Source organism: Exophiala xenobiotica, assembly GCF_000835505.1.
Source record: "Exophiala xenobiotica strain CBS 118157 unplaced genomic scaffold supercont1.5, whole genome shotgun sequence".
Classification (NCBI taxonomy): Eukaryota; Fungi; Ascomycota; class Eurotiomycetes; order Chaetothyriales; family Herpotrichiellaceae; genus Exophiala; species Exophiala xenobiotica.
Window position 1 is genome coordinate 1,490,185 of NW_013562490.1, and position 20,394 is coordinate 1,510,578.

General features: G+C 52.1%; 7 protein-coding genes across 7 annotated transcripts; 3 read left to right on the forward strand and 4 right to left on the reverse strand.

Annotated features, from left to right (window-relative positions):
• Nucleotides 1-24: 24 nt before the first annotated feature.
• On the forward strand, nucleotides 25-1,760 carry PV05_08294 (uncharacterized protein). Its single transcript, XM_013457798.1, has one exon. It carries the CDS (start codon nucleotides 264-266, stop codon nucleotides 1,329-1,331), a length of 1,068 nt encoding a protein of 355 aa, XP_013313252.1. The 5' UTR covers nucleotides 25-263; the 3' UTR covers nucleotides 1,332-1,760.
• Nucleotides 1,721-7,134, reverse strand: PV05_08295 (uncharacterized protein). The gene is made up of 3 exons (XM_013457799.1): nucleotides 6,569-7,134; nucleotides 2,203-6,412; nucleotides 1,721-2,146 (listed from the first exon to the last, which is right to left on the reverse strand). Exons 2-3 carry the CDS (start codon nucleotides 6,264-6,266, stop codon nucleotides 2,107-2,109), a joined length of 4,104 nt encoding a protein of 1,367 aa, XP_013313253.1. The 5' UTR covers nucleotides 6,267-6,412; nucleotides 6,569-7,134; the 3' UTR covers nucleotides 1,721-2,106.
• Nucleotides 7,135-7,673: 539 nt separating this feature from the next.
• On the forward strand, nucleotides 7,674-10,416 carry PV05_08296 (uncharacterized protein). Its single transcript, XM_013457800.1, has 2 exons — nucleotides 7,674-9,207; nucleotides 9,264-10,416. Exons 1-2 carry the CDS (start codon nucleotides 8,326-8,328, stop codon nucleotides 10,098-10,100), a joined length of 1,719 nt encoding a protein of 572 aa, XP_013313254.1. The 5' UTR covers nucleotides 7,674-8,325; the 3' UTR covers nucleotides 10,101-10,416.
• On the reverse strand, nucleotides 10,377-11,550 carry PV05_08297 (uncharacterized protein). The gene has a single exon (XM_013457801.1). The coding sequence runs from the start codon at nucleotides 11,508-11,510 to the stop codon at nucleotides 10,419-10,421; it is 1,092 nt and encodes a 363-aa protein (XP_013313255.1). The 5' UTR covers nucleotides 11,511-11,550; the 3' UTR covers nucleotides 10,377-10,418.
• Nucleotides 11,551-11,946: 396 nt separating this feature from the next.
• PV05_08298 (uncharacterized protein) lies at nucleotides 11,947-14,284 on the reverse strand. The gene is made up of 2 exons (XM_013457802.1): nucleotides 13,187-14,284; nucleotides 11,947-13,118 (listed from the first exon to the last, which is right to left on the reverse strand). Exons 1-2 carry the CDS (start codon nucleotides 13,766-13,768, stop codon nucleotides 12,093-12,095), a joined length of 1,608 nt encoding a protein of 535 aa, XP_013313256.1. The 5' UTR covers nucleotides 13,769-14,284; the 3' UTR covers nucleotides 11,947-12,092.
• Nucleotides 14,285-14,797: 513 nt separating this feature from the next.
• Nucleotides 14,798-19,830, forward strand: PV05_08299 (uncharacterized protein). Its single transcript, XM_013457803.1, has 2 exons — nucleotides 14,798-17,481; nucleotides 17,536-19,830. Exon 1 carries the CDS (start codon nucleotides 14,917-14,919, stop codon nucleotides 16,648-16,650), a length of 1,734 nt encoding a protein of 577 aa, XP_013313257.1. The 5' UTR covers nucleotides 14,798-14,916; the 3' UTR covers nucleotides 16,651-17,481; nucleotides 17,536-19,830.
• PV05_08300 (phenylalanine ammonia-lyase) lies at nucleotides 16,593-19,433 on the reverse strand. The gene is made up of 4 exons (XM_013457804.1): nucleotides 18,955-19,433; nucleotides 18,790-18,896; nucleotides 17,725-18,734; nucleotides 16,593-17,656 (listed from the first exon to the last, which is right to left on the reverse strand). Exons 1-4 carry the CDS (start codon nucleotides 19,170-19,172, stop codon nucleotides 16,760-16,762), a joined length of 2,232 nt encoding a protein of 743 aa, XP_013313258.1. The 5' UTR covers nucleotides 19,173-19,433; the 3' UTR covers nucleotides 16,593-16,759.
• Nucleotides 19,831-20,394: the final 564 nt, after the last annotated feature.

The window sequence follows — 20,394 nt, forward strand, 5'->3', positions numbered from 1 at the left end:
TAGAGTTGCTGCCTTTCTTTTCTTCTTCTCCCAAATGGACAAGTCAAATTCGCATCAACCCCTACCACCGGCCTCGACATTCTGATAAGATTCCGTGCCGTTGAATTCTAGCTGGGATTTCGCCGCACCGAGAAAACTCAATGCTTCGACGCTCCGCCCAAGCTGACATTCTAACACTTCCTTGACACGAGCCTCACACCTTGTAGCTACTGCTCCTAGTACTACTACTATACAACCAACTTAATTATCTTCTCAGGTCGAACATGTCTTCCTCCAAATTGAACATCGACCCTCCTCTCCTCAACTCCGCCTGCCCGTGGTCCACCACCCTCGAGGACATCAAAGCACTCTACGACTCGCCCTACACCGGCGCCGTGACCATCCGCACCTCCCTCCTCGAAGGTTTCACTCACGATGACTCGGTGCACCAATACACGTTCTTCACGCCCGGTACCACCATCCCGGCCAAAGCACCCAAGGGCGAGGATTCCAAACCCTCGGCCTCGGCCCAGACATCGTCCGCCGCGGCCAGCCCAATATCAACCCTCAACACGCTAGGCTACTCGCCCTTCACCCTCTCCGAGTATCTGGGCTACATCAACGAGATCGTCGGCCAACGACACCTGGGCACCGACACCCCAACCAAGAAGCCCTTCATCCTCAGCGTGACCGGCACACCCGATGAGATCGCCATGGCCTACGCCCTCATCGCCAACGCCGCCGAAATGGACGAAGACCTCCGCCTGGCCATGGAAGTCAACCTCTCCTGCCCCAACATCAAAGACGCGCCTCCCCCAGCTTACGACCCCGTCCAGCTTGCCGAATACCTCGAGGCCATATCCGACTCGAAATCCACGTACCGCGGACGTATGGCCACGCCCGAGTCCGTGCCCAAGGTCGGTGTCAAGCTCCCGCCCTACACGCACACGGCCCAGTTCGAAATGGTTGTCTCCGCCATGCAGAAGGCCCAGTCCAGCGAGCCCGGCGAAGGCTGTGTGCTGGACTTTATTACGTGCACAAACACGCTCGGCTCGTCCTTGTTGTTGGATTCGGAGTTGAATCCCGTCTTGAACGGCGAGTCGGGCACGGGGATCGGTGGAATGGCTGGTGCCGCGTTACATCCTCTGGCGCTGGGCAATGTTGCGACGTTTCACGAGTTGTTGACTCGGCAGCCTGAGACGAGAGGCGTTGCTATCATCGGCGTTGGTGGTGTCGAGGATAAGGCTGGTTACGAGAGAATGCGGAAGGTTGGGGCTCAGGCTGTGGCTTGTGCGAGTGCGCTGGGACGATATGGTGTGGCCGTCTTCGAAAAGATTGCCAAGGGCGATTAAAAAATCTCGCCTTGAATCTGGCCGACGAACCCTGATGACAAAAGTGGCTGTTAGAGAAGCCGAGGGAGTCGAGGGAGTCGAGGGTAGGTCGGGCCTGGAGATGACTGAGATGGCCAGCTCGAGTGGATTTTTTCCTGAAGCACATACGACGGTATAGTGAAAGCCCTTCCCGACATCGTGAATCTGGAGTGGTGAAGGGGCTTAGAGGAAGAAACACTTGACCATTCTGCATCTCCTACAAGTTCGCAATGCTCCGTCAGAGGTGGCTTGGCTGCGGCCTGCAAGAAGCAGGAAGTTAACTTGATGCTCTCGCATATCCAAGTCCACGAGTCTCAAGGATACCGACACGGAAAGACACACGAGCCAGATATGATAAGACGGACTGACAATGAAAGAAATAGAGACTTTTATGCATATCACGCTAATAGGAAAACTCCTGATTACAGCTCTTTGCAATCTTTTCCACAATCAATGTCTGCTTCCCTTCGCTCACACAGTGCTTTCTTCTGCTGCACTTCGACTCGCACAATCTCACTCCAGCTCGCATGGCCATGCACAGCACACCCAATCACGTACTTGTCCCAAGTACCATGCCTTCTCCAACTCTAGGCAAACGCGAGCTTCGCGTCAAGTATTAGATACTTGTTTCTTGTTGATACGCCGATGCCTCGTAAAGCCCACTTCCCCAGACTTACACCTTTCGTTTCGAGGGCAACTTTGTGGTGATGATTACTTTGCTCTTGGCAAGTATTACAAATAAGACATTACGCATTGATTACAATGCATAAGGATTCATAGATCGAATTGTCAGGCATCTAGCAGAACAGTCAGCAGGTCTGCGCAGGTCAGCGTCATGATCAGGAAAACTTACGGAGGACTCTTCGTCATATCGGTCTTGAGGATGACTGGAATTCGAGTCATTTCTCTGACGTCCTGAATGTATTCACCACCTTCCTCACGAAGTGAGAAGTAGGTCAGATACTTCTCCTTATCCGTGAGATGGTTCTCTGGGACGTCCCCAACAAATCTGCCGATTTTCGAGTCGGATTGAGTTCTGGTAGCGCCTTGCGCAGACGATCCATTCCGGCCTGGAGATGCGGGCAAGCTCCGGATCGAGCGGTCATTCAAAGAGACTCCTGCAGCCATTTCCGTCATCTCAGAAGCACTATCCTCATCGTCGAACAGAGCATCGACATCGTCGGTCGACATGGTGTTACTCTCAGTCTGCTTTCGCTGCGCTTCAAATCGTTCTTTGGCACGCTCCTTTGCAGAGTCGGAACCACCGTTCGCTCTGGTGCTTGCATTGGCCCGTGGTCTCTCGTCCTCAGGGACATAAGCTGACGATGGGACACCTTTCTCCCAGTACAGCTCGAGCACTCTCTCCTCCTTGCGAAACTCGGCCTTCTTCAAGGGCAGTTGATCGCAGTGGACACGCTTCTCAAAACCGTACTCGGGAATGAGAACGTCAAAGGCTGACTCGTAGACACAAATGATGATGCCATCACTAATAAGGTCACCACCCACTTCTTTACTCTTCTTGTCCATGAGTCGGCAAGACTCGATGTGCACACTCTGTTCCTGAGCACAATGAGCCGAGTCCTTCTTGTTGTTGCATTGTTCGGCAGTCTTCGCCAAACTCTCCATATCCTCGCCGAATTCAATCGCACCATTGGACAGAGCAGCCTCCAATTGGCGATGTACGACAATATCAGCATAGCGACGGGATGGGTTGGTGAAATGAGCGTAGATGGGCAAGTTCAAGGCATAGTGTTGCCGCTGCTCCTCTGCGAGCTGATCACCAATGTAGTACTTGGCCCGCTGCAAAGTCTTGACTAACAAAGTCTCCATGCCCTTGCGGAAGTCAGGATCCCCGACCTGGAAAAGACTGTTCTGCAGAGTACCGCTGCTGCTTGCATCGACTTCGTAGCCAGCTCGAGTCATTCGATCGGCGAAGGTAAGAAGACGTCGCGGATTGGGAGGTGCTTGTCGTCTCAGGAACGCTTTGTCGGGCATGGCAGCAAAGATTCTTTGCGCGACGAAGAAGTTGGCCTTGCAGCTGATCTCTTCCATGATCTCGTGTGCAGCAGAAGAGTTGAAAATGTTCTGCTCGACTGGCACATTTTCATCGTCGAGTTGGTAGAAGAGGCGTAGTGGTGCAATGTCGGCAGAACGATGACCAAATCGAGCTTCCCGGAACTTGTTGGCAATGCCGTGCAAGGTCTTGATGTCGGCGCTGGTAGCACCCTGCAGGTCGATGTTGTCGCCCCCCTTGATGACGGTATCAACCTCATCGTATGCCAGCTTGCCGGAGCTCTGGATGATAGTCTTGCCAATCCAAGGTTCTCCCTCAATCTTCCCAGTGTCGGGATGGACCTTGAAGATCACACTGACAGTCAAGCGGCCTTGGCCTGGAAGAAGCGAGCAGATCTCGGATGAAAGTCGTGGTGGAAGCATGTTGACGGAACGTGTCATCAGGTATACACCAGTACCTCGCTTCTTCGCTTCTCGGTCGACGAGCGAGTTTGCCTTGACGAAGTGAGCGATATCGGTGACGTGAACGCCAAGCTCGACCAAGCCATCATCAAGCTGCTTGATATGCAGAGCATCATCGAGCTCGCTTGAATGCATAGGATCAATGGTGAAGGTGCGCTCGTTGCGGAGGTCAAGACGGCTAGCCAGAACTTCCTCGCTCTCGGCCTCGAGAGACCAATCTTCCCATCCCACGCTCTTCAAGACAGCATCAGAGAACTCGTCGGCTCCAAAGTTGTTGTCACGCAACAGGGCATCGGTCTCGACCCGTAGGTCTCCCATCTCGCCAAGTTGCTCAACAAGGGTCCCAAAAGGATGCAGCGAAGTGATTGGCCAACGCTTAATGCAAGCAACAAAGATTCTGTTGGCGTAGTCCATGTGCTTGTCGACGAAATCTCGCGGAGCTTGCTCGGTAGGAATAGCGATAAGAGGCACACGTTTGTCGGTTGGCTTGAACCAAACAATCTTGGGCTTTTCTTGTTGACGAGACTCTGAGCGATTGTGTGCGCCATCACGAGCTTGTCTTTCAGCCTCTTGTTTCTCTTTGGTGGCCTGGCTGCTCGGTCGAAGCAGGCCGAGGGTACCAGAGAACATCTGGCCAGCGACTCTTTCAATGACAGCGACAACATGACCAGCGTACAGTGGTTTCTGTTCGTCACTAATCTCCTCCTCTTCCATGAGGAGAAGACTCTGGCCTTCGACCTCGACATCATCATTCTTCTTCTGCGTCGGACGTTGTCGGAGACTACCACGTCGTCGGATGCTACCGTCCGGTGCGATGGACTGAGCGTCGGCGGAGGACGAGGTATCGTTCTTGCCATTTTGGGCATTGCTTGAAGAGCGAGTATCTGTTATATCCTTGCGCTTCTTTTTCTCCTCTTTCTCACGTTTCTGGCCCCAGACTTCATCCACGTCAAGGAGCTCGATTGCAACGAGATCGCCTTCCAGGGCACGATTGCGGTCTTTGCTACCACAGATGAAGATATCAGCATCCAAGTCGCTGGTGGTCACGTAGGCATCAGACCGATTCTTCTTGTTGACTCGAAGAATACCAGCAACGAGCTGCCCATCGTTCAACAAAGCAGGAAGACTGGCTTGAGGCAGATAAGGAGTGAACAGAGTCTTTCGCTGCTGTTGCTGCTGTTGCAAGCCCATTGGTGGAGCATGCTGACTTGCCTGAAGTCCTCCCAGCTGGGCACCCTGCATTGCCTGCAGCTGAGCCATTTGCAGAGCATTCAATTGTTGACCAGGAAACATCTGAGGAGCCATCATCATCTGTCCCTGAGGCATTTGGACAAGCTGCGGCTGTCCTGGATACTGGAACCCGCTCATGGAACCAATGGACTGGTTCATAGAGCCTCGGCCTGCCCTATGGCCCGGTTGAAATCCTGAAGCATTTACGTTCATTCCCTGAGGTTGGCTGAACTGGCCCATCTGTTGGTGAGACTGATCTGCATTCTGTTGGTTATTCTGCTGACGCCAATTGCCCTCGAAGTTGCGCGAGCCTGTACGGGCGTGGCTGCTTTGACTGCCACGACGTTGCAGGTCGGACTGATTGCCCTGGCCAGCACCACCATCTGAAGTAGCCATGGGAGGTGGAAATTGGAAAGCAGAACCGCGGCCAGCACCTCCGCCGCCTCGTGCGCCGCCAGCGGCCATACTTTGACTGCGATTGTGCCCAGTGACTCTGGCGTTACCAGCACGCTGCAAGCCGAGTCCATGTGAGCTTGTAGGTGTGGTCAATTTGTCATCGGCGGGAGTAGATGCTACCGGACTGTCGGTAACACCGCCTGCGCCTGGAATAGGGAACTGAAAACCAGCAGCAGTTCTCTTCTTCTCAGCGAGTTCGGCGGCCTTCTTTGCCTCGGGAAGCGCAAGAGAGTGACGACGAGCATGTCCTTGTGAAGATCCACCTCTTCCACCACGTCCTCCTGCGTTCTCGCGGTTTTGGCCCGTGGCCTGCTGGTTGTAGTCACCATAAGCTGAGCCAGCGGTGCCGGATGATGGTGCTGGTGGAGGGCCCATGGCCATCCCCGGAAGGGCAGATTGGTTTCTTCGGTGAGCAGCGGGTTGCGTAGGAGGATTGGCCGGCATCCCCATCTGCTGTTGCATTTGTGGAAATTGAAAGTTGGTATTGTTCGGAGACATACCAGCCATGTTAGTTTGGCCCTGAAGTGGTGAGTAGCCAGGCATATTCTGCAAAGGCTGCTGAATCATTCCCATATTGACATATTGCTGATGGGTAGCAGCGATTTGCTGTTGTTGCTGTTGGAGCAATTCGATCTGTTGCTGAAGAGCCAGTTGTTCCATCATGAGTGGAGTGAGCTCAGATGGACTGCGACGGTGGGCGATATGAAGTCTACGCCCGGCTGGGCCAGGCACTCCGGTAGAACCTTGTTGTGCCATGATTGATATTTGTTTCCAGAAGCCTGGTATGTCCTGACTCTTTCAGGTCGAATTCGGCGGCCAGGGCAAGACCCGCGGCGGAAAGGATGGAAGCACCGAACGTTTCCTCAGTTGTTCGAGTGCAAGGAGGGAATGTCTTGTCGGGTCTAGAGACGATAGTCAGCTCTCTGTAGTAACAGGGTAAATGGGTGAAAAATGTAAGCTTGATGGATTGAGGACTGGCTCGAAGGGATTCGGTCGTGGGGCAGTGAACTTCGGATGAGGGATTCAACATCAGATACCGTCAGAAGCACCAAACGTACCAAAGATTGGATGACGTTGAATATGAGTTTGATGCCGAAGAGTGTTTGCAGATTCTCCAAACTCGAAGGTTGCACGAAGGATGCTTGTGAATTTATCAACCAGGTGCGTCAGTGATGGCCTGCTGCCGGGGAGGGACAGGTAAGGTGTCAAATCCGGCACGGGGAAGTGAGGCAAGCGATGGGAGGCAGTAGCGTTGAGCTGATGGCAGTCGCAATGGAGAATCAGCCAGTCGTTGATTGTATCCACTGAAACAATGATTGCAAAGTGCGACTGCGGCTGTTGGCTGATATGGTGGCCGGAGCAGGCTTGACGACGTGAGACTGGGCGAGGGAAGGACAGGAAACGGAAGTGACGGGGAGCGGAGACCGAAGATCGAGTCGGAGCACAAGAGAGTGACTCTGGGCTGTTTGTCTGAAGGATTGTCTTGCGATGAACCAAAGGACCGAGAGAGAGAGGAAGCTTGTAGGGAGGAAGTAGGAGATGGGATGAATGAAGAAAGGGAAAAAGGTGGTGTTGACTGCGATCGAGATGGTTAAGTTTTTGAAAGGTGATACGCAGTCTGTAGGTGCGGAGTGATGGGAGGGACGGGTCTTCGATGGTCGCCCCTCGGAAGGTCTCAGTTTGGAATTCAGTTTTGGTATAGGCCTATCGTAGGTATGCCTATAGCTGGCCACCACTCCAGTTGGTTTGGCCCCTGTTTGGTATGGTCTACCCTAGGTATTACTGATGTTCTGCTGGTGAAGCTTGTGCGGAAGGCTTGCGGGTGATGTGCACCAGCCGAATGCGAGTCAGTATTTCCTAGACGACGACCGTACCTATGTCTGCCTTCCTACTTATATTCTTCTTTCGTAGTCCTCACAATAGCTATTTATTTTATTGCATTGGCAGCGAAGAACCCAAGTACTTACCTAGGTAGGTAGCTATACGTAAGCCGCAGGGGGAATTGTGCTCCTTTGGCTCCATGCTCGGCCCAGGAGGCATGCATCAGGCTGGCTGAATTCGAGGTTGATGCCAAGAACTAGGAGGCGGGCGGATGCACAGGCCGCGCCTCTTCCAAACACCACAATCAGGCACTCACTCCACCAACTCTCTTGTGAAAAGCCCAAACCCCCGTCATACCCCCAACCGTAGGCTTACCAGGCACAACTTGCCCTCGGACTGCTCGCTAGCCTTCTCGCTCAGACCCCGGCATCACCGGCAAACGCGAAGCCGCCTCGACAATCGATGCTCTCTCGCAGGCCTGAAACTTCTAAGCTCACTGTCTTGCACTCTAGAACCTCATCAATTGCGTTGCTCCTGCTTGACGCGCCACGCACTGCACCGCACCTCATCACATCCGTCACTTGCGGCAACCCGTACGTCTAGGTTTCGTCGAATCGAGTCACAGTCTCCAAGGAATCTCCTGGCTTATGGATTCCGATAATCTTGCCGATTGTCTGTTCTAGGCATTAGATCTCCAAACTTCGATAGCTAAAATCTCGGAGCACGAGTGAAGCAGCTTCTTAGCAGTTTGTTTCTGGGCGCGTTCAAATGATGCCCGTCACGTCGGCTCAATCACAGTGAAGGAGGTTCCTATTGAGCGCAGAATTCTGAGCACAGTTCCCTTATCTGTCTTCAATAGGGCTTTGAGGAAACTGTGTGCTCATCTGCTCATCTACCCTCGGGAGCCTCGAAGCTTCAAGCAGAAGTCTGGTCTTTGCTAAGCCAGGAGAGGCCACAGAAAACGGCGCTTTTCACAACATCACGTGACTCGATTATGGCTCAAAGCAAGCTCCATTCATCGCCGTTTGCGGCCAGAAACAGCCCGCGGAGCAGAAGGCTTGACGACAGTCCGTCAAGACAATTACAGTTCGAGCTCGAACGTACCTTCAGTCAAATACAACTGCAAGAAGCCGAGCGCCAGAAGGTTTATGTCTACCAACGACGTCAGCAGCAGGAGGAGTTGGACGCCAGAGAACTTGCCCAAGCCGAAGTACATCGTGCAGAATTGAATCTTGCGAATGCTCAGCATGAAGTTGTTAGACTTCAAGCCGAGGCGGTTCTGCACGCTTATCTCAAGAAGGACGAAGAAGAGCGACGACGTCGTGAAGACGAACGAAGACGACTAGAAGAGGAAGAGAGGAAACGGCAAGAAGAAGAAGAGGCCCGAAAACGAGCGGAGCAGGAGCGAAAAGCACGGGAAGAAAAGGAACGTAAGGAACGAGAAGAGCGAGCGAAAGCAGAAGCTGAACGGCTGGCAATCTACGAAAAACAGAAAGCCGAAGCTGAGGAGAGTCGACGGAAAGAGAAGGAAGCTACGGAACTGAAGCAACGTGAAGAAAAGGAAAAGGTCGAGCAGGAGGCAGCGCTCAAGGAAGAAGAAGCCAAGAAAGCCGCTGCTGCTGTCGCAGCCAAAGCCCCAACACCCATACCTCCTCCTACTAGCCAGCCGACATCAACGAGCACCGCAGCAGTAACTACAGAAGCTATACACCGAAGCTATCTTCTAGTGCATAAGAAGTTGAAACAGTTCCGGAAAGATTTCTGGGAAAAGGTGAAGAAAGATCCCAATCTCAAACCACATGTTGGAGACATGAGACGAGCAATGAGGACGAGCGTCGGTCAACTGACTGACGACAAAGTTGGTAATAAGAAGGCGGTAAGTCGATCGGCCCCCTTCACCCTGCGGTGGTCCATACCTGACTTCGATTGCAGCATGACCGAGTTCGAATGACACTACACAAGGCTCTGAGAGAAATACCCTCGCCACCCATGCCTGTCAACGATTTCCTTCCTCCACACCTCTCTCTGAACGACAACGGTGCGGTGACCATTCCATCACTGGTGTTGTATCTTTTGTCCATCTTCAGCAAAGCCATAATCAACGCCTTTGTTGGTGAATGTGCAGTTAATCCCAAAGCTGCTGAGCCTATTGGTACGTTGGTGGCCCAGATATTCTCTATGCCTGAGCTGCAATTTCCCAGGAATGTGCAAGCAGTCAATGCCTCGTCGACCAAATCTCAGAATGAATCATTGATCTCGGTCTTGATGTGCAAGTTCCATGCTTCAGCACCAATTCTATTCGGTATTTACGGTCCAGAACATACATCTGCAGGGAAGCTGCGTGTAGGGTGGCGCACGGATCGGATATCAGACGACAAGAAAGCTTTTGTTACGGACGACAAGCATTACGACCGCCAAACGGGCCTCGGAGTGGGATATGCATCGATAGCATTGCGGAATTTCTCCCGAGCTAAAATCTCCAATCCATGGCCACCAACGCACTTTTGGTCGAGTCTCGCGCATATTGTCAACACGCCGCCTTCAGAAGTTCAGACTAGTCATCTGATTCTCCTGAAGAACATGCTCGAGAACAACGCGATCGACCGGTTTGTGCTTTTCTTTGGAGCGGCAGGAGTAGCAGCGTTACGACAGGCGGTGGTGGCTTTCCCACAGAACTTATCGAAGGAACTGCAAGAGAAGCCAATTGCTAAGGCGCTGGCGTTGATGGTGGCGGCATGGAAAACGGAGAAACATTTCAGACTGGACTAGATTGGGCATGCCAGGGGCATCAGCATGATTATTGGATCTGGTAACGGAGTACAGCATCAGTACAAGACTCGGAACAGCGGCCACAAACCTTCGACACCTCGATTACCTGGATCGGCCAATATACATCGGGCGTGGTTAAGTGTCCTTTTGCGTCTGAGTCTCGAGGACGGAGATAGCAGGGTCTGCTAAGTATTGGGGATCGGAGCATCTAGAACATGGCATTGTCCCTGACACTTGTCAACGAAAACATCTCCTGGAACCTGTGGTATGGCTTGCTGATTGTTCATAAGGTCGTCATTGCTACTCCGTAATTATTTTCTACTTCATCTCCTTCAGCGGCGTCACCTTTTCGTACGGCCACGCTCTCGGAATCGCAGTCAATATCCACCTCGCAATCGCCGCATTCGTCTGTTCCGGCTGCTCCAACGCGACCCAATGTCCCGCCTCGATACTGACCTCCGTATGCTTCCGACAGAAACTCTCCATAGGCTCTTTGATGGTCGAATTGTACGAGCCCACGACATGATCCTGACTGGCTTCGACGAAGAGTGTCGGCACGCTCACCACGCCCTCATTCACCGACCAATCCTCCGCCCACTCCTTGTTTGCATCGTGATTCAGATAATACGCCGTCGGCGCCCAGAACCCTCCCTTCTCAAACGCCTCCGTCAATTCTTTGAGCATTTCCTCATCCAGCAATGAATCCTTCAGATCCGTGGCCGGCGGCTTCTCGGCGCCTCCGAACCAACCGCCATCTTTGCTCACCGTGCTGGTGAACGCGCGCTTGCCGTGGGCTTCGGGTCGATGTGGCCGAAAGAGAGCTTTCATCAAGTTCTCGACGTCGCTTTCGTAGAATTTCACGGCCTTGTCGAAATTCGCGGGTCCTTCCTCGGCCTCTACGTAGAACTTCATGTAGTCCCACTGCGCGTTGGGGTACTCGTCTTCCGGATACAGCTCGCGGTTGGCGTACTTGAGCGTTTCGTCCACGCCCATCTCCAGCGTGCGGTACGGCAGACACAGATTCACCACCCCGATGCAGGTTTGGGGTTCGTGTGCGAGGAGCGCCCAGACCACGGCCGCGCCCCAGTCGTGTCCGACCCAGACGGCCTCATCGCGCCCGAGGTGCTTCAGCAGCATGACCATAACCGTCACGAGGGATTGCATCGAGTAGTCGGTTTTCTCTTTGGTTTTGGTCGAGCCGCCGTACCCAGGCATATCAGGCGCGATGACGTGGAAACCCAGGCCCGCGAACGTGGTGATTTGCGCACGCCATGTCGCTGCTACGGCAGGCCAGCCGTGGACGAAGATCAATAAAGGGCCATGGGACGGGCCGGCTTCGAGATAGGAGATCGTCTTGAAAGGGGAGCGGATGGTGTCGTGAGTGAATTCGTGTCGGGAGATCTTTGTCATTGTGGCTTGTGTGCTTTTGATGTTTTGCTCTGGGTGGCGGACCTAGGGCAGTACGCACTCACTGACGAAGAAGCAGGGCTATATATATGCTCAAGGCACGGCCGAATTGGATCTAGGCAACTGGTCTGGCGAGAGGGGTATGCATAGTATGGAGCTGCCGGTTTCATTGGACCCCGCTCGTCTACAGGAATGGTAATGTAAGCACAAGGCGACCTTGACCGCCAGAGTGGAGGCTGGATCGGGTGCATTGGGACAATCGATCTCATGATTTCTGTGCGGGACAACAGCAGGGAAATGGAAAACAGGGCCCTGCGTATGGCAATGGGTATGGAGGTATGCATGGCAAGGCTGTAAGGGAGTTACTGCGTGATCGGCCACCCGTTCAGAAGCGCCAAACAAATTGACCACTGCGGGACTATGCAATTGAATCATTGTAGCCGGTCGGACCAATCGCAAAAGAACGATTGAGTCTTTGAAAACAACTAGGGTGGAATGATCCTTCGATCTGCGACAACAAGACTACCCTCATTTGTGGCAGTTTGCATCGGCTCTCGTCTCTGGACATCATCTTGCTGTTACTGCTCAAGGAAGAGAATCATGCCCCAAGCCCATTAACTTGTGGTTGTACCGCCTGACAGTCTTGGTGCGGTCCCTCTCTGCAAATATCCGTCTCCATCGGTCAGGCTGGTCGGCTTTGACAAGCCCACTACCTTTGCCATTGAATACCATGATCTTCTGATTGGGCCAATAAATCTCCCACGGCTGATCGCCATAGGCAAAGTCAAGGACGGCACCATTGAATCTATTAGCTGTCTCCCTTGCATCTTCTGAGGCGCTGGGGCCAGCGACCGAAGGGTATCGACAGAAGAAAGCATTATCGAGCGAGTGATACGCATAGCCATGGAACGGACTCTTGGGGAAGGGATCCGGCTGCTCGAATCTGTAGAGACTGATAGGAGGGGTCGAAGTCTGCTGTTCTGCGACGATAAAAGGTAGACCGGAGAAATTTGTGTCCGTCACCATGTCAATCAGGCCGCGCATGTTGGTTTCGGCAGATGCATTTGAGTCAATGCCATAGGCACGCAACAGCTCGCTGGCATCCTTCTCGTCTTGTACAACGGATTTCACCCTCTCCTCAAATTGATTGGATGTCCATGTCTGCCAGCCCATGCCCAAGCCGAAGATGGCGGCTTCATCCTTCGTGGAGCCGGCGAGCACACCCTTTACCCAAGGGCTCAAAGGAGCGGGACCTGCAGTGGGTGTAGTGCCATCTTGGTGGACGAACCACTCCGGATCCCAATGTGGAGTTGAGAAAGAGAATCCGATGAGTTTGATAATGTCGTCGGATGACAAGGCCCTCAATGCTGCCAGCTTTTCTTCGGGTGGCGCTGATGGAGAAACTCCCGTGCTGGCAACAAGCTTGTCAAAAGTGGCTTGAGACTCTTCCGGTCGCGGATAGTCAAGATTTGGACTGGACATGATGATTCCTCTTTGGCAAACAGGTACATCTGATCGAAGATGAGCTAGGACTGATAATCCTCCTGCAGATTCGCCAGCTATGGTGACATTCGATGGGTCTCCGCCAAAAGATTGAATATGGTTTTGAACCTATTCACAGTCAGCGCTTGAGATCTCGCTTTAGCTCCGCGCTACAGAGTCGGCGATTTATTACTTACCCATAGTAGGGCCAATCTCTGGTCATAAAACGCCGTGTTAGAGAAAGGAGTCTGTCCATCCTTTACAGCTTCTTCTTTCAGCTCTTTGGAAGTGAGAAAGCCAAAGTAGCCAAGTCGATAGTTCAAGGTCACGAAAACGATAGGTTTTCCGGATTCAACTGCATGTTGGACAAGGTGATTGCCGTCGAATTCCCAACCTCCATCTCCAAAGACGAATCCTCCACCATGGATCCAAACCAAAACAGGCAGTGGCCGAGATTGCTGAGCTGCTGGGGTGAATATGTTGAGTCTCAAGCACCCAAACTCGTCATTTGGACCCTCGGTCTGCTGCAGCCCTTCGAACAGTGGAAGGTTCTTTGGTCGTGGGTTCTGAGGACATCTGGCCCCGTACCGAGTCGCATCTAGCACACCAGTAAGGCCAAGGTGGTCGATTGGCTGTGACTGGCGAAACCGAGCAGGGATCGTAGCATACTGTATCCCGAGATAGTTTGTAACCTGCGAAGCTTCATTGACAAAACCCTGGACCTCGAGATCTCTTAATTGAATTGAGGCAGGGCGCGATTGTTCCAGAATGCTGCCCATTGCGTACAGTATGGTTGTATGGGTTCTGGATGAAGCGCTCTCAGGGTACGGCAGGAACTGCAGACGATTGCCCTCAGAGTTTATATAATCTTGTGGGAGGCTGAGAGCGTGTCCGGGCACGTAACTCGGCAAGTCTTCTCAATAAAAAGCCGGCAAGCGAGACTCTTGCCTTTGGTGGAACACAAGTAAGTTCGTGGGCAAGCCCCGCATTCATGGGGTCATCATGGGTCGTGTGGCAGAGATCGATGTCTGGCTGGGACGCCAATGAGGTTCATGGGTCCTCTTTTCGACGGAAGTGGGGGCGAGATGAATAGTCAACACGAGGTGTAAGAGTAAGACTGACTTTGACATCCAGGTTGGCCATAGCGGAGGATTGTAAGACAATGATGCCTCGTGAGGACTGCACACTCCTCCTCTAACGCAAGGTCCAGAACATGTGGATTTCCGCTGTCAGACCGCGCTGTTCACCCGACAAATGAAGGGCCCAGGATGATTGCAACATATCTTGGACAGGTGATGCCGCGTTGGAAGTGAGAAATATGATTAGAAACAAGCAGAAGCGAGGTCAATGGAGGCGATCTGGCTCGCTGAGCACTGGGCAGAGGTTGAACTTTACTGATCCACAGTACTGGTTGTACGTGAGAGTATTGGAGTCCTGGCGCAACAATTCCGCCTGGACTAGGTGCTCGGTAAAGAATGCACCCACATCTACCGAACATTGGTGCAATCAACACCTCTACAGAGTACTCACAGCAAAGACATCGAAGCTACAAGAGGATCCCTCTTGAGGTACAACTTGCTTCGAACGTCCCTTCAGCGGGTATATATCGTACTAGATTCACAGCTGAATCCTAGCCAGGCCATCAAATTCTGGCCACGTCGAACTCGACCATTGAAAGCCCCTCTTTCCTCCACTCCTCGGTGTCGTAAGGAGCTGCTGAATGCTGCTGCCTGCTTCGGCGTTACGGTCACGGACAACCTGGAACAGTGGCTTGGATCAGTAATCGCTATTTATATGTTTGCAACGCCGTGAGCATTCCACCTTTTTTCGAGTGGCAGCAATACACCTCCCCGTTGGCAAGAGCGATCCGGTTACGGCCAGAAGGAGCACCAGAGATATTGAGTGGGCCGACGACACCACCTTCACAATGAGTCTGAAAGCATACTATTCTGCGGTCTTTCTCGTTCTCGTCTCCCTGGTCGCTGCTGCCTGCCATTACCAGTCTCCAGTTTTCCCGCTACCAAGCTACAACAAATCTTCTCCGGCTTTCCTCAAAGCTGTTGACGAAATTGAGGCAGCATTATCAGATCTGGTAGCCGACCCGAAGTTCAATACTTCGTCTTACTCGGTTGAGGTGACCTCGTCACATTCGACCTTGTGGTCTAGCTTTCATACCGCCTCAGACAAAGATTCCGAGCGGCCTGGAGCTGAGCAAGTCAATGGTGACAGCGCTTACCGCATTGCAAGTATCACCAAAGTCTTCACGGTTCTCGGTATATTGAAGCAACATGCTGCCGGTAACCTGAGTCTCGACGATCCCGTTGACAAATATGTGTCAGGCTTGCGACATCCACAGAATGGAAGCTTACCATGGAAAGACATTACACTCAAGTCCCTGGCGAGTCAACTGAGTGGTATTCCCCGGGACTGGGCCCAGGGAGATCTCCTTCAGGAATTGAAAGATCCTTTGGCTTTTGGTCTCCCACCAGCGACATCTTTGGGTCTACCTCAATGTGACTCTTATGCTGAGTACGTACCATGCACGACGGACGACCTCTTGGACTACGTACGCACCAGCGCTCCCATCTTTGCTCCGAATCAGAAGTCTACTTATTCCAACATCGCTTTCGAGCTGTTAGGCCTGGTACTTGCCAATGTCACCGGCATGAGATATGAGGAATATATCGAAACTTCAATTTCGCGGCCTCTCGAGATGATGGGTACAAGCTTCTCCAGACCCTCTGACTCGGTGGCAGTATTGCCTAAAAACGAAAGTTGGTACTGGGATGTGGATGAGGGCGTCCAAAATCCCACAGGAGGACTTTACGCCTCGTCCTCTGACATGTCAAAATTCCTCAGATACGTATTGACGCATTATAACGGCATTACACCTGCCATGAATTGGTTCCAGCCAGGCTCCTTTACTGCAGGCCTCTATTCGTTTTACGGCACTCCCTGGGAGATCTTCCGAACGGACAGGATCTTGAGCACCAGCGACAAGGCGGTGACCTTCTATACGAAAGGAGGCGGACTTCCTGGATACAGTACGAACATAATAGTGGCCCCAGAGTATGACCTTGGGATTACAGTACTCACGGCCGGAAATACCGCCTTGCTGCCCGCGATTCGAGAGATAGTGACAGAAACACTTATCCAGGCAGCAGATAAGATTGCCAGGAGTCAAGTCGAACAATCGTATACCGGCATATACAAGGCAACGCATATTAATTCATCCATAGAGCTCTCGTATAGCGAAGCACGTGGCCTGGAGATTACCCGGTGGATATCAAACAGCACAGACATTCTATCAGCTTTCCCGACCCGGTTCGGAGTGCCACCCAATATACTCCGTCTTCAACTCATACCGACGCTTCTGTATCGACATCAGAGCAAATTGGATGGAGAGCTTTGGAGAGTTGCCCTCGTTTGGGATGGTGCACCGAGGGATGAGTCGACGTCAGACAACAACGCTGTATGGGATGATTTCTGCGTCAGTGACGTTGACACTTGGATGTATGATGGGAAGCCGTTCAACGAGATTGTTTTCTGGAACAAGGACAAAGATGACAAGTATGAGACTGTCGAGTTGACAGCTTTTCGCGTGTCCCTGACCCGATCCTGCCTCGACGCAGCCCAACTGTTACAAGCGCAAGAGCTGTGATAAGCGCATTGCTGACTAGGCCATCGCTAGCCATTTTACAGGCATCAATCAGCTCCCCCGTGAAACTGCCTTGTTTCCAGCTCAAACTGGCCGGCTTGGTACGATACTGCTATTCGTTGTCATCAAAGCCTTCTAGAGACTTGAAGATCACACCAGCTAAAACGCCGTCACGGAGGGATTCATAGATGATCGAGATCCACGACCCAATTGTCTTCTTTGACCGACCAATCAAGCACCCACTGTGAACATCCTCCTCCAGGTCTCGATAGAACGGCACACCCAGCTCCTCCCTGACGAATCGATAGAGCGTTCCGGTGCCACGACCCAGAAATAACATCGTGCAGGGGTTTTTAAAGAAGCTGGATCGATGCGCTAGGAAAGCGGTCAACATACGCTGCTGCAAGCCTTGCTTGAAGGTGTTGATTGCGCAAAGAAGGTCTTGGGAGCTTGTAGCAGGTTCGAGTCCTCCAGCACACATGCAAGCTATTGCCACATCTGCTGCTGCGGCTGCTACCTTTGAGCAACGATCGTTGGCATCGACATTTGCGGCACCATACCAAGTATTGCAGATCTTTTCCCACACTTCATGATACAACTCCAGTAAGGCAGCGTTCGGGATGATTGCACTAAAGTTTTGCTTGATGGTGTTGCTAGCCTCGTCGTGAAAGCTTTCCAGGAAAGTCCGATGCATGACCCTCAGATCGACGCCTTGAAGACCAACAAATATGGCGGATGCGGACATCAAGGAGACCAGTTCGACACTTTGCATGGTGTACCGTGAGGATATCAAAGCCAACGAGTTGATGGCTTGATTGTGCATTTCAGCAGACTGTACGTGCGAACTGACAGGGTTTGTCAAGAACCCAAGCTCTGACTGATAAGCAGCCATATTGATATCGACGCCTTTCAGACAGTATGAAAGACTGGGATCGTCTGGGGTCAGATTTGGAGGCAGCCCATTGTTCAGCATGGGATTCAGCATTTCAGTTGTCTGCGCAAATAGCATCTGCAAATTGTCAGAAAGCGATAGCTCGTGCTTGATCTGCCCACCCGTTCAGAGATGAGAGTACTTACTTTGCCGATCATCTGGAGACAGAGTCGAGTCTTCTCTGCAGCCATCGTCACCGAAGCAGCTTGAAAGTTGGCTCCACAGTGGACGTCTCTGTTCTCACTATTGATGAGTGGGTTGTCGGTTGTCGAGTTAAGCTCTCGTACTAGCTGTTCCGCTGCGAAATGCAGGTCTTCGAGTTGTGGACCGATCCATTGTGGCGAGCTTCTGATTGCATAACGATCCTGCACGAGACCCTTTTGCTTACGATCGATACGTTCGTCAAGTCCAGCCACAAGGCTCGAGCCCCGAAAGAAATTTCGCATGTTCTGAGAGACTTCGGCCTGGCCTGGATGCGGACGGACTTCTGCAATGAACTTATGAGTCCACTCAGCATTCGCTGCAAGTGCTTCAGACGATAGGCAGCTGATAAGCTGAGAGAGGACTGCCAATTGATTTGCCTCATATAGCGCCAGTGTGGCCACCGTTGCCGAAGGGGCGGTACCATTGACCAATGCGAGCCCTTCTTTGGGACCAAGCGTGATGGAACAATAGCTGTCGGTCCTCTGGCCTTCGACATCTGACTCGTGGAACCGGCGGATCTCTGCAAAGGCCTCTTGAGAGTTGAGTACTTTCATATCGCGTCCTCCCCCACTTCGCACAAAGATGTCGCAGTTTCCCTGCACAACTCCGGCGATATATGACAAGGGCATAAGATCACCTGAAGCCGAAATTGATCCTCTCAAGGGTACGATGGGTGTCATGTTTCGTCGAATCAGTTCAGCAAGAGTATCTATTGTTTTCCAGCTGACGGCACTGTGTCCTCGGATGTTGGTATTGCACCGAACAAGCATCGACCCTCTCACCCAACTTGTCGGCATGGAATGGGGATACGTCTCTCTGTTGCCATTGGGATGTGTTGCGAGGTCATCTTTAGTGAGAATAGCCGACTGTTGATGTTGTGTCAGAGCGCGCTGGAGATCGATGAAGTGGTCGGTCCGCAAGTCGGCATTTCCTCCAAACCCTGTGTTGACGCCTGCACGTTCATGTGAGCACACTGACTAGCGAATGAGCCGCACAAATCGACATACCATAGATCTTGCTCCCGGCCTGAAGATGTTCTTGCAAGATGTTCTGACTTTCCTCCAGTCGATTGAGAAGCTTTTGGCTCTTTTCGATGTACGGTTTGCATCCGAGTCTTTTCGAAAGAACGTTAGCGAGGGGATTCACTTGCTGGCCAAGAAGATGATACGTACTTTGCAACCGCCACAACCGTTGCTATGTCCAGACCATGCCCATTGATCTCGACTTTCCCAGTCCGGTGCAGCTTTTGGATTCTTTGCCAAGTGCGGTAGGTCAATGTGAGATGCGGCACCTGTGATTTATTGTCACCGACAGGCATGTCAGATGCATGAACGTTCATGTTGCCGTTGAGGTTGAGGTTGGCAGGCTCATCATCCACACGAGATATCATGTTTCCACCGTGAAGTTGGCTTGTTCGACAGTTGAGACGGACGCAAACAAGCCAAAGAAGACAAACCCCCTGGCAGTTGGGATAATACGGTACCTGGTACCTGGTACACACCGCTCTCAACAGTTCGGAATGTATCGCTTGGCAACTCCGATCAGCCCCGATATAAACTTGGGAACAACACTTTGGTTTTCCACAGCAAAAGAATGTCAAGAGCCTTGTTGTCACGCAGATGTGAGTGTTGAACAAGTGTTTCTGTCAGGTCTTTATACTGGAGCGACTATAGACTACCAGTCCAGTGCCATCAAGCAAACGCGTCGTTGCGATCCCGGCAAAGTCACGTCACCTTGGAATGATTCACTCATGTGAGGAATAAGAGACAAAAGGCCAGCCCAAGTTTTCTTGCAGCGAAGATGTGAGAAGCAAACAACTTGAAGCTCTGACATGGATCTTCTTCTCTTCTCCTTCTCTACCAGCTGCAGGAACAAACACATTTCAGCCTTCAATTGATGGAACACTGTCCGATTGGTCAGGTCTTCCTTTTCGATATGCAGGATTCTGTTGTTCCCACGACATTGACAGATGTCACCAGCCCTTTGTTATTCAAGGACAGTATCACATCGGGTGCACATAGTACTTATATTCAGATCCTCTGCTTGCCGAACGAATATGACATCCCTTCACCCACCTGTCAGACTCTTTCCCCTTTACTTCAACTCCATGGCTTTACTGTCAACGTCCCGAAGCCGGATGAACCGGGCTTAGAGACTGTTGGGCCTCCTGGCATTCACAGTTTGACCATCTCGTCCTTGCTACCTCTCTGACTACTCTTTCGAGCCGAGCCCTTCGTGTCACGAAAACGGGGGACGTCTTCCTGAATATACTGCCCCACTGACTTGACACTTTCTTTAATTTTATTACAAGTGGTGCGACAGCGGCACACTGATATGAGAGAGTTCGCACAGGTCCTCTTCCTTGGGCATCCTGTACCATCGGCGCCTGCTAGGTACGTAGCGAACGCTGATACAGTAGGCCGCATGACGTGGGAGAAGGGCACAGTCACTAGCACAAGCTAGATCGTATTTCATTCACTTTGGCGCGAAGCAACCACATCACGCAAGCAATACTGAAAAGCTAGTGATAGCACATCTAATTTATTCGGGTTCTCTTCTTTGATATTAATGGGAATAAATGCTCCGCCGTTCTACAACTGATGCGATGCATA